The 13,507-nt window shown below is 42.7% G+C and overlaps 1 protein-coding gene across 1 annotated transcript in view; it reads right to left on the reverse strand.

Annotated features, from left to right (window-relative positions):
* Positions 1 to 13,507, reverse strand: part of ARG2 (arginase 2) — a 35,202-nt gene that overhangs the window by 4,797 nt on the left and 16,898 nt on the right. The window contains exons 3-5 of the mRNA XM_033187648.1: positions 4,793 to 4,970; positions 1,061 to 1,220; positions 104 to 198 (exon numbers count right to left, since the gene is read on the reverse strand). Of these exons, the coding sequence (XP_033043539.1) occupies positions 104 to 198; positions 1,061 to 1,220; positions 4,793 to 4,970 (433 nt within the window). The remainder of the gene's footprint in view (positions 1 to 103; positions 199 to 1,060; positions 1,221 to 4,792; positions 4,971 to 13,507) is intronic.

Genomic DNA, 13,507 nt, shown 5'->3' on the forward strand with positions numbered 1-13,507 from the left:
TTGTTGTAGTGACCTACAATAGACCAAGTTGAGCATCAGCCTTTCAAATGGAACATAATTGGCTAGGATGGGCCCTAAACTTCAGCCAAATGCATCAACTTACTGTTCAGGAGGGTCCACGTCTCTTAGACCAATATACACAATACTTGGGGAAGAGATACAAGGTTTGATCCAGGAAAATCCTGGTAGTTGTGGTACCTATGAAAGGGAGGAATGGACAGGATTAATCAAGAATTCTTGGTCTCATCAAGATCATCACCATGTGCCTCCCTGGGTATGCAATCTACTTTCTTCTGCCACCCACAGGGTAAGTTTAGAGCAACACAGGACACACGCCTCGGGGAAGGAGAAGTGATACAAGGTGGAAATGTTTCAGAAGGGCAGCTGAGGAACAGTAGTGCTTTCTCACGAAGAATAAAATCTCTAAGGTTGTCTTGGTTTCTCATTAACTTACCTAGTAGCAGGAATATTGCTGATTAGCCCTTTTCTATCCCATTGCACATTACTGACTTGTTTACAGATTGGTTCTTGAAGCATAACCTGGTTGCCATCTCAAGTTGGCCAACAGCTGACACAGGACTTCTGCCCAATGAATAATCTTTGTAGTGTCCTGGTTTGACTTGGTCTCTCACTGAGGGGAGGGATATACAGATTCTAGTCTATGCCTAACAGGGACTCCCATATCTTCTGAGCTGCTCAGGAAAATGTTACCCAGAGGTCATCATGGTTTTATTTGTCTTCTAGATCAGTGTGTCTGAGAATATGGCCTGGGAGCCTCTAACCAAGAAGTCCTCAGGCTGTGGGTATACCAGTCGCTATAGTTACTACCCCTCCTTGCTTTCTTACAAGGTTATGAGCCCCGCCCCCCTGCAAAGAACAGGGACCATGTCCTAGTCTTTATACCCCTAGCATCTGGCAGACTGCCTGGTCCATAATAGTGATGAACAAATGAAGGAGTGGTAATCCACACTCAACCCCACCCTTCACCACAATCTTACTGAACTAGACGAACCCCAGCAAAACCCTGCAAGCATTCACCTTCTCATTTCGGCCCACTGACCTTGTCCTGTAGTTCTCTGAGGAGAAATGAAACTGGCTGTCCATGGAGATTTCCTGATGAAGTGGTAAGGGGTGTGTTGATGTCAGCATGGGCATCAACCCAGACAACGCAAAGGTCTGGGCAGTGTCGGGCATGGCCGCTAATGGTACCAATTGCCAGGCTGCAAAGAACAAATATAATCTTGAAGGCCCTCTGCTTGGCAAACATGACCAATAACAAATGTCCTCAGACAAAACAACTTACACTCTCTCCACAGGGCAAACCAGGGCCTAGACAGAGGCTGGGTTTGGGTGAAGCAAGACCTGCAGTTGTAGTTCCCAAAGATTAACCTTGAGTGATTTAGACAGGAAGAAAAAATATAAAGTCCTAGAGATTCCAAGCTGGTGACTGGCTACCCTGCAGTGTGACAGATGTCACTGCTGTCCGCAAATCCACGTAATTTTATCCATTAGCCCTGGCTCAAAAAAGAACCTCAAATATTTGTTCAATGAATGAAATCAAGTTAAGCCAGACAAGATGGTGTACACCTGTAATCCTAGCTGAGGTGAGAGGATCACATGAGCCCAGAGTTCAAGACCAGCCTGGGCAACATAGTGACACCCTGTCTCCAAAAGTGAAAAAAAAGAAAATAAATCTTGGTAAATGATATAGTCTATAGGTAACAACTCACCAAACTCTGAAAGAAAAGCTCTTGGAGACATTAACAGGGTAAACAAATTAAAGACCTCATTTAGACCACTAAGTAAAAAGATTTATTGCATGTTACCTTATATATATTAGCATGGCATTCAATTTTTTTTTTTTTTTTTTGAGACAGAGTCTCGCTGTGTTGCCCAGGCTGGAGTGCAGTGGCGCAATCTCATCTCACTACAACCTCCACCTCCTGGGTTCAAGCTATTTTCCTGCCTCAGTCTCCTGAGTAACTGGGATTACAGGCACATGCCACCACACCTGGCTAATTTTTTGTATTTTTAGTAGAGATGGGGTTTCAACATGTTGGCCAGGCTGGTCTTGAACTCCTGACCTCAAGTGATCCACCCAGCTCAGCCTCCCAAAGTGCTAGGATTACAGGCTTGAACCACCATGCCCGGCCTCAAATATTCTTAAAGTGTTTTTCTGTGTTTGCCTTTCCTTGTCCTTGGGCTCTGCTTAAATTAGCCAACTGTCCTGTCTCAATTCTAAGAATACACCTGATGAAATAAATGTGGGATAACTTCCCAGTAACCAAGGAATTTGACATACATGGGAAATGCAGCTTAAGCATCTTAGGACTGCAACCATCCTTCTTGGTCAATATAGCATGAGACAGCTATTCTAGGCTCCATGTCCCACACTGGTTGGGTCTTTTGAGGAATAGCATGGTCTAGTGAAAAGGCAGTGGATTAAGTCAGAATACTAGAGTTTTAGTCCAGGAAGAGCTGTGTGACTGAAGACAAAGCATCTAATTTCTTCAGACTTCAGTTTGCTTTTCTATGAGATAGGGATAATAATAATACTTGACCTGTGTAAATCAGAGTTGCTTTGATGATTAAGGTAGTAATATATGTTATACCACATAAAAGGAGCAGTGACCTAAAAATGCCTCTTCTTGAAAATGTTCAACAGCTATTCAAGTTATGCACTTACCTCTTCCTCTCTAGAATTTCAGATTGCCTAGGTTTTAACATTGAGCCGGTAATCAGTAACATGGCTGCAATACAGATAGCCACAAGAAAACAAGATCTCTGGTAATCACATTGATCAGTGGTCCCCAAACAGTGAGACTTGACCAGAAGGCAGACCAGAAGGCAGACTAAATTTCCAGAGACCACACTGAGAAAGGAGGCAGGAGACTTGCCCACTCGTTACTTTAATTGAATGGCCTTGTCATCTCAGTAGAGAACCTGGGTGTGACCATTTTCTTCAACCTGAGTCTTTTTGTTTCCTCCCAAGGAGGAATCTACCTGCATCTCCAGATGTAACAAAGATTTCTTTTCAGTGATCTGAAAAGCTCTCTCAGCACCTCAGGGAAAATAATCACCAGAAGAGTCACACTGGATTTGAATTCCAGCTCTCTTTCCTGGTTCTAGACCTTGCATAAGTGTTCTTTCTTTCTTATTTATTTATTTCTAAGAGAACTGATCTCACTGTGTTGCCCAAACTGGCCTCAAACTCCTGGGCTCAAGCGATCCTCCCACCTCAGCCTCCTGAGTAGCTGGGCCTGCAGGCATGCACCACTGTGCCCACCTTGGATAAGTTCTCATATGTCTGTCCCTACATGCTTCCAGCAGTAAATGATAAAACCATATCTACCACATAGCATTGTTAGCAGGATGAACTGAGAATACGTATGGCGTGCTCAATACTCCTAGTACTTCAGTGCCTTTTTCCTACCAAAGACCTTCATTGCTTAGTTCAAATCATATTCCCTTGTGAAATCTATTTTAGTCCAGATTGATCTCTTTCTCCTTTGAAATTCTGTAGAATTCAATATTGTTGTTTTATTCCATGTATATTTATTTCATCTAGGCCTTAATATATCACAAATTTCCTACAATCTGTAGCACTGCTGAGAAAATATCAGAACAGTGCTCAATCAAGTACATGCTAATTCAGGAGGAGACAGGATCAAAGGACTGATTGCATGAGTCACTAGGGTCCATATTGTGGAGGCAGAAAATGTATTCATGGCTGGGCACAATGGCTCACGTCTGTAATCCCAGAACTTTGGAAGGCCTTGGTGGAAGGATCGCTTGAGCTCAGGAGTCCAAGACCAGTTTGGGCAACATGGCCAAACCCCCTCTCCACAAGAAATACAAAAATGAGCCAGGCATGGTGGTGTACACCTGTAGTCCCAGCTACTTGGGAGGCTGAGGTAGGAAGATGGCTTGAGCCCAGGAGGTGGAGGTTGCAGTGAGCCGAGATCATGCCACTGTACTCCAGCCTGGGAGACAGAGCCAGACCCTGTCTCAAAAAGAAAGAAAGAAAGAAAATGTAATAACATGCCAAAGGGGATTTCTTTTTTTTTTTTTTTTTTTTTTTGAGACGGAGTCTCGCTCTGTCTCCCGGGCTGGAGTGCAGTGGCCGGATCTCAGCTCACTGCAAGCTCCGCCTCCCGGGTTTACGCCATTCTCCTGCCTCAGCCTCCCGAGTAGCTGGGACTACAGGCGCCCGCCACCTCGCCCGGCTAGATTTTTTTTTTTTTTTTTTTTTTTTTTTTAGTAGAGACGGAGTTTCACCATGTTAGCCAGGATGGTCTCGATCTCCTGACCTCGTGATCCGCCCGTCTCGGCCTCCCAAAGTGCTGGGATTACAGGCTTGAGCCACCGCGCCCGGCCGCCAAAGGGGATTTCTAACAGTTCTGTTAGCAGAAATGCTAACAAAAACTCTCAAATTCAGCCTATCAATGGATCTTTCTAATTCTCCAAAGTCAAAAGATAGTGTCTCAAGAAAGCTTCCCAGGAGACAAACATGTAACACAGTGCCTAAGAACCTTGCCTAGGCACATGAACCTCTGAACTTGCTGTGTCTGAATGTACATGTTCTTACTGTACAATGTGTCATACAAAGAAAGCCACGGTGCACCTTCAGCAGCTCAGGATCTTAGACATTTAAATGCTGTTTATTTTAATATCTACCCTAAAAATTATGTAGAGTATTTTTCTCCAGATGAGGAAACAGGTAAAGAAGCTAAGTGATGAGTCCAAAGCACCATGTAATCCAGCCCCTCACCACCCCTGGCTCCCAGCTTACCTGTGGTCTCCTCCCAGTGTGACACAGCTATAGCCATCTGACACAGCTCTGCTAACCACCTCAGCCAGTTCCTGGTTGGCAAGACCCACTGATCGCGGATTCACTATCAGGTTGTTGTAGAGATCATCTTTGGGGACTGGAGTAAAACTCAAATCTCCAAAGTCTTTTAGGTGGCAGCCTGGAAACAAATGAGGGATGGCAAGATGAATTTTCTGTGCTATCTCCAACTCTTATTAGCCTAGGCCACAATGATAATATGTGACAAAGTACACATATAATCATTTTGTCACAGCAAAATTTAAAATGTCAAATGATTGTGGGAAGATTATCTTGATCCTATTATGAATAGTTTTGCAGATGTTGGGAACTGGAACTAAGAGATATCAATTGACTTAACCCAACAATAAAAAATGGTGAACAATTAGACCTCAGATATCCCAGAGTGATAGTGTAGAAGTAAAATATCAAAAAGAACCAACAATTTTAAAGAAAATTAAGAACCAACAATTTTAAAGGAAATTAAGTACTATTAATTTAGCAAAAATACAGAGATTCTCTTTTTTTTTTAACTTTCTTTTTGTAGAAATGAGGTCTTGCTATGTTGCCCAAGCTGGTCTCGAACTTCTGACCTCAACTGATCCTCCCACCTCATCCTCCCAAAGTGCTGGGATTATGGGCATGAGCCACCATGCCTGTCCAAGAAATTCACATATTACAATCTTTTATAAATAAAAAGCCAATCTGAAACATTCTAAAAGAAATATCTAACATTTATTGATTATCTACAAGATCCCAGGCATTGTTCTAACTGCTTAACATAAATTCTTATTTAAGACTCAGAACAATTCTGTGAGGCAACTAAAATGTGCCTATTCTGTGGATGAGGAAACTGAAGCCAAAGAGAAGTAAGCACCCAAGTTACACAGCTGTTAAGTGCCAGAATCAGGATCCGAATCTAGGCCATCTGGCTCCAAAGTTTGTATAGGTTGAGTACCTGTTATCCAAAGGCTTGGGACCAGAAGTGTTTTAGACTTTTTGTTTTATTTTTTCAGATTTTGGAATATTTGCATTATGTATATTGAGAAATCTTAGGGATGGAACTCAAGTCTAAACACAAAACTTGTGTTTCATACACACTTTATACACATAACCTGAAGGTAATTTTATATAATATTTTAAATCATTTTGCGCATGAAACAAAGTTTGTGCACACTGAACCATCAGAAAACAAAGGTGTCACTATCACAGCCACCCATGTGGACAATCTGATTGTTTGGCATCACCATCTTCCTGACTCTGAATTTATATGCTACTGATAGGCAGTAATTTTCTTGCTTTTTCACACATAGGTACTTAATAGCAGAAAATATGACATACCATTAATACAGTGTGTTCAGGGTAACTTGTAATGTCATATTGGTGCTCAAAAAGTCTCAGATTTTGGAAGACTTCCGATTTTGGATTTCTGTATTAGGGATGCTCAACCTCTATCCTTTACTATGCAATTTGTCTCCCAAGGAATTCCTCATGAGTCCAGCACTTTAAGAACTAGTGCTATACTCTCACAGCTTTGAATATTTTCCCACCTAAGTTGGATGCTACATTTAGGGTGAGGACTAAATAATCTGACTCCATCAAACAGGGATCTGAACTATCAGAGAACAGAACATTGACATAGATTGTATTCTTAGGGTCCCGGTATTGGTGGGGAAGGGGCAGTAACAAGGTAGACATGGCATATCTTAATATTGGCAGAGATTTGTGTTAAAGGTTTGGATTAAGAGCAGCATAGACTCATCATGAATTTAAATTATAATTTTGAGCTTTACCTCTTGAACTCAAACTCGATCCAAAGCCAAAATTCTGAGGAAATATAAAAATAAAAAATGACCCTAACAAATACCCATGAGGCCAACCAAGGAATTGCTACCAAGAGATATTGGAAACAAGACAGAAAACTTTATCCTATTCTTTTTTCCCTCCCCAGCCCTTGTGTCACCCAGACCTATTCTTAAAGGTAAGATACACCTACAGCAAGAATTCTGTATTTATCTTTTGGCCATTACACTTTAAGGAATAGTCATATAAAAGGCCCTGACCTGGAGAAGATCCAGACAACTAGATAAAAAGGTAGCGGGGGCAGGGGTAGGAGGAGAAAAATATGACAACAGGCCAAAGACATTGTGAACCAAGAGAAAAATGTGAACCAAATAAAACATCTATAAAAATCTTTTATTAAAAAAAGACAAAAAAGGTATGAGTAAAGTCATTATGGACTTCAAATCTCAAAATATGGAGAGGATACTTTAGACTTAAGAGAATGAAAGTTTTAATTAACCTTCAAGTCAATATCAAGTCTTTACTCTGTTGACAACTCAATCCTGGACTTTACAGACTTTTTTTTTTGGTTTTGTTTTTGAGACAAAGTCTTGCACTGTCATTCAGGCTGGAGTGCAGTGGCACAATCTTGGCTCACTGCAACCTCCACCTCCTGGGTTCAAGCAATTCTCCTGCCTCAGCCTCCTGAGTAGCTGGGATTACAGGTGTGTGCCACCATGCCTAGTAAATTTGTTTTTGTATTTTTAGTAGAGACAGGGTTTTGCCATGTTGGCTAGACTAGTCTCGAAGTTCTGACCTCAAGTGATCCGCCTGCCTCAGCCTCCCAAAGTGCTGGGATTATAGGCATGAGCCACCACGCCCAGCCTACTGCACAGATCTTGGACAATTCCTGGATGTTTCTACTTTTTTTTTTTTTTTTCTGAGACAGAGTCTTGCTCTGTCGCCCTGGCTGGAGTGCAGTGGCCGGATCTCAGCTCACTGCAAGCTCCGCCTCCCGGGTTTACGCCATTCTCCTGACTCAGCCTCCCGAGTAGCTTGGGACTACAGGCGCCCTTGTTTTTTGTATTTTTTTAGTAGAGACTGAGTTTCACCATGTTAGCCAGGATAGTCTGGATCTCCTGACCTCATGATCCGCCCGTCGCGGCCTCCCAAAGTGCTGGGATTACAGGCTTGAGCCACCGCGCCCGGCCTTCTACTTTCACCTCCATGTTTATCTCAGCACTCTCCTTAAATCACATCAATCATTAGGTTCTTATTAGATGTAAGACACCAGGGTATGCCTGCTGATTTATAATATTAGGTGTACGATTATAACAGATTTATACTCTTTATAAATTTATATTTTGGTCATTGCACTTTAAGGAATAGTCATAAAAAGGCCCCAAACTGGAGTTAAATAATATTAACTAACTTTTCAGAACTATCTGCCAAGCGCTTTCATTCAATCCTCATATGACCAAGAAGAAATACAGGGGAATTAAAGTGCTCAATCCAGTGGATAAGTCACAGAACTTGGGGACTACCCAAGTCCAATCATGCAAACCAGGATGTGGACTCAGATAAACGTGAGAGAAAACAGTACTCACTTGTATTAGAAAAAAGCTGCACAAAGCCTAAAAAATGAACCTAAAGAGAATTTGGCAATCTTACAGCAACATTCCCCAGGAAGAGAGATTGAATTTCATAGGATTTTGGTCACGAATTCAGGCCATCACTCTGCTCTCGTTACAGGTGCTGGAAGGGTACTAACTTCTGTCGGGGGTTCATTAGATTAATTCCCAACCTGGGTGGTGGATTCTGTCAACATTGTCCAACTCCATTTACTCCAATGCCATCTCACCAAACAGCCTTCTGGCTACTCAGTTGGTTTCCCACATGCCTTAATATGGGCAAGAGCTTCTAGACAGTGGACGCTGGAAGGACTACTGCTTAACATAATTATGCATGGGCACTTAGGTTGATCCAGCACCATTAGCATGAGTCTGTGGGTCTGAAAGCCTGATGAGCTATGCACTCAGCAACCTTGTGTTTCTGTATCCACAAAGCTAAGGGCCAGCCCCCTCTAAAGGGATTAATACCTTGAAAGGCCCTGCCTGAGTGGCCTACCTTCCTGTTCCCAACTCTGCTCTTTTTTTGCCCCCCTAGAATATTCAGGAAGAACCAACTCTGCTGTATAATTTGCACAGTTTCAGTGCCACGTAAGGACTTGTGACAATGAGTCCTAAAGGAGTCAAAGGAAGTTCACTGAGGATCAGGGGCATCAAAGAAGAACTCCTATGACAAATAGTTTGTACTTGCACTGTTTTGCTTTCTTCCCCCTCTTTCCTTACTGGCAATTGAAATTCTCTGTAAAATTGGATGATAACGTGTATAACAGAGGTCCCAAACCTACTCCCCAGGTTTTACTACTGTATCCTTTCAGACTTTAATCATTTTTCCCCCCTGTTTTTTGGATTATTAGTAGAGACAGGGTCTCACTGTGTTTTCCAGGCTGGTCTCCAACCCTGGGCTCAAGTAATTCTCCCATCATGACCTTCCAAAGAGCTAGGATTACAGGTGTGAACCACCATGCCTGGCCTAGTTATAAGCATAATACGTAATATTATTTTAAGTAAGGTTATTAGAGTAAATTAACTGCCATAGCAACTCCCCCCAAATAATGGCTGAAACACAGTTTATTTCTTGTTCGTTTAACATCCAGGGTAGGTATTCCAGGTCAGCAGGAGGCTTTCCTTTATGCAGTAATTCAGAGACCTGGCTTGTGGCTCCCATACCTAGGACTTTGCCATCTGTGTCGCTAAGTCTAGGTCTCTCCAGGTTCAAGGCAGCAGGAGAGAAAGAAAGCATTGAGAAAGCGCACCTCCTCTTTTCAAGACTCTGGCCTGAAAGTGGCACATTACTCCTGCTCACTTTTGGTACTGCTCAGCAAATGCAGGTCTAGCTTATGTCCAGAAGAGAATGAGAATAGATTTTGGTGGATAGCTAGCAATCTATGCCACAGTGAGTACTTTTTTATTCTACTGCCATAACCTTTAAGAACAAAATATGAAAGTTGCTCTAGGATTACAAATTTATGTTAGACTATTCTAATTACATAACTGAATCAACAAATATATGCCAACCTGATGTCACCTCTTAAGAGCTTTCTCCTCTAATGCCTACTGTGCCAATAGTATTGAGGTACCCAAAGGACTGGTAGAACAGAACCCTAGTTCTAGGATTATCTGAATCCTGGTTCTAGTATATTGTTGTAGAAAACATGAATTGTAACCCATCTGCTACAGTTTTTTTTTAAGAGGAGTGAGGAGGCTGATGGGATGTTAACATTTTGTAAGAGCAGGATGAACTGGGTAATATTAAAGCCATTCCCTTTTTTTTTTTTTTTTTTGAGACAGAGTCTTGATTTGTCACTCAGGCTGGAGTGCAATGGCGCGATCTCAGCTCACTACACCCTCCGTCTCCCAGATTCAAGGGGTTCTCCTGCCTCAGCCTCCCAAGTAGCTGGGATTACAGGCATGCACCACCATGCCCAGCTAATTTTTGTATTTTTAGTAGAGACAAGGTTTCGCCATGTTGGTCAGGCTGGTCTTGAACTCCTGACCTCAAGTGATCCTCCCACCTCAGCCTCCCAAAGTGCCAGGATTACAGGCATGAGCCACCATGCCCAGCCTTAAAGCTATTTCTTTATCAGAGTGCTGTGGCAAATTCTTCTGGTTCAAAGGTCATAAGAAATGGTCTCGCTAATTTTTCATGAAGCTTAGGGTAATGATGAAAAATGCGAACATTGTAATGTGTAAGGAATATGTGTCTGGCTGTTATGCCTGAGGGAACTTTCCCTTTCTCTAACTGTGCATCAAGTCAACTCATCTGTAAGTCCAGGTCAGGTGAGACCTAGTGTTTAATTGCTGCTCTTTCTTCTCTTTTAAGAGGACATTGTAGGACAAGAGGAGCCTGAAACTTCAAGAAGTTCTCATGTCAAACAGATTTGGAAGCAATGTGAAAGGCTCTCATTTTTCACTTACTGTTTATACACTGGCACAGCCTTGTAGGTTCTCTCCTGAGTGCTGGTAATAATATACACCGAGTACTACTCTGATCTTTCAGGCCCCAGATGTTACCTTTGGCCTTGATAAACCTCTCCAGGCTCTATCAGAGTGGAACAAGAACACAAGTGCATCAACAGAATGATGCAACCAGGCGGTAAGGAAGAAATCAAAACAGCCTTACCTGACCTTAGCAATATCTGTGAACAGCACTTCTATTTCAGGGCTAGTGAGTAAATCCCTGAAAGAAGCCAGAGACAGGAAATGGATAATAATTGTCTGCCTCTACACACCACATTGTGCTACACATTCTACAGATAGGTGCACATTCTCGCATCCTCTGCTGGTATCGCTATCCACACATTGCAGAGGAAGAATTTCAGCAAGGCTAAATAGCTCCAACTGTTTAACAGCAACTGAATCACCCTTTGGTTAGAGACTCATGTATAATTACTTGATGACTGAGGTTTATTTTTTATTTTATTTTATTTGACAGCATAAGACTATCCCATTCTCCCTACTGCTGTGACCCCTGTTGCTACCAGGGCTCTTAGCAAGTCAAGAGAGATGGGTTTCAAAGTGGGCTGACACACAGGAGGGTCTGCTGAGCCACAGGCAGCCCACTGGTAGAATAACAGACATGGAGAAAAGCTAGGGGCCTCTTAGAGTGCAGTTTTTCCAAATTGTTTCTACATACGAATAGGATAGAAATGTTTGTGACTTGTCAGGAATAACAAATCAGTGAAATCAGGAGAAAAACAAAGACTCTGCATCCTCACTTGGTGCTGAGAGGGTACTAATGGCTTTTCAAGTTACAGACTCAAATATTATACATGGCAGATTTAGCCCCATGCAAAAGGAATTCTTGGAAATTAATTTAAAAATTATTTTAAATTGTTTGTTTTAGATGGAGTTTTGCTCTTTCACCCATGCTGGAGTGAACTGGCACGATCTTGGCTCACTGCAACCTCCACCCAACGGATCAAGCAATTCTCCTGCCTCAGCTTCCCGAGTAGCTGGGATTACAGGTGCCTGCCACCATGCCTGGCTAAGTTTTGTATTTTCAGTAGAGACAGGTTTCACCATGTTGGCCAGGCTGGTCTGGAACTCCTGACCTCAGGTGATCCACCCACCTCGGCGTCCCAAAGTGCAAGGATTATAGGTGTGAGCTGCCACGCCCAGCCAAATTCCTGGAATTTTAAAGGGATGCGACTGCTACTTGTTAGAACAAGGTTGTACCTGAAATACTAGTTTATTAAAAATGAAGTTGCAATGTTACTAGAAGTCCAAACTAGAGGGTGGGGAATGGGGGATGCCGGGGTTAATTCAGGCCATTTGAAGTAAGTAGAATTTCTCTTATCCATAAAATGTAATTTGGGCAATAACCTTTGGAGAGACTGTTATTTAGGTAAACTCATTTGGTTACTACCAATACAATGCAGAGATCTGAATTTTATTTGGTGCATTTAACTCCCAAAGACTATACAACCTCAAGAACCTTGTCTCTTTTTTTTTGACATGATCTTACTCTGTCACCCAGGCTGGAGTGCAGTGGCACAAACATGGCTCATTGCAGCCTCAACCTCTCAGGCTCAAGCAATTCTCACATATCAGCCTCCAGAGTAGCTGGGACTACAGGCATGCGCCACCACACCTGGCTAATTTGTATTTTTTTGTAGCGACAAGGTTTCTCCATGTTGCCCAGGCTGGTCTCAAACCCCTGGCCTCAGGCAATCCACCAGCCTCAGCCTCCCAAAGTGCTGGATTACAGGTGTGAGCCACTGTGTGCCCAGCCAAAGAACCATGTGTCTTGAGATATCTGTCCCAGTTCATTTCTTCAGAGTTCCAGAGGAGACAGCTCCAACCAGCCCTTGTAACATCTCCTTCCTCCCCACACTGCTCTCATATTGCCTCCGTGACAGGTAGGTTTTCTCAGAGGCAGTGAGGACCATGACTGAGAAAGACAGGGGCACAGATAGTGGCACTGGGGACTCAAGGAAAGTGACTGTGGGGATCCAGGCCAGTCACTTCGGAACATATCCATCTAACATACACCAGCGTTAACCTCGAGAGCAAATGATACAAATACGGTGTTAATAGATGCCTTTGCGTGAATGTGATCCTTGAGTTAAAATATATATATGAATACAAAATACACTTGAAAATTTAGTTCAAGATAGTAACTGAGATGATTTACAACATCAGTTATGTTTCCTGCTAATTGGTTCTCCAGTTACATCTGTCCTTCTTGCCTAAGGAGAACAGATGCTGTCATCTTCTAAAGATAGGCTTTGGAATATACACCTCTCTGAACCAAACTCATGTCAACCCTCTGAGCACCTGTAGACCATGATGAGCCAGCTCAGGCTTTCTCAGACAGACTGTCAGCTGATGGCACCCTAGAACCTGGTTCCAGCACAGGCAGGGGTGGAGGTAAGAAGAGGATTGCTCTGGCTTCATGAAGTCACATAACCATATCCATTCAGAACAAGACTGTTGAGCTCCTCTGAGAAGACAAGACCTGCTATTGTTAACATGTTGACAAAACTTCAATCTTTCCAGTAGCTAATGAGAAGAAGAAATAGCAACAGTCCCCAGGAATAAAATACTGTTCTTTAGAGCATGTGATGTTTGAAAATTGTTTACACCTTGGTGCAGTGCTCTACACCTGTAATCCCAGCACTTTGGGAGGCCGACGTGGGTGGATCACTTGAGGTCAGGAGTTCGAGACCAGCCTGGCCAACATGGTGAAACCCTGTCTCTACTAAAAATACAAAAATTAGCTGGACATGGTAGCACATGCCTGTAGTCCCAGCTACTCGGGTGGCTAAGG

The sequence above is a fragment of the Trachypithecus francoisi genome, unplaced genomic scaffold, assembly GCF_009764315.1.
Source record: "Trachypithecus francoisi isolate TF-2019V2 unplaced genomic scaffold, Tfra_2.0 Lachesis_group3, whole genome shotgun sequence".
NCBI lineage: Eukaryota > Metazoa > Chordata > Mammalia > Primates > Cercopithecidae > Trachypithecus > Trachypithecus francoisi.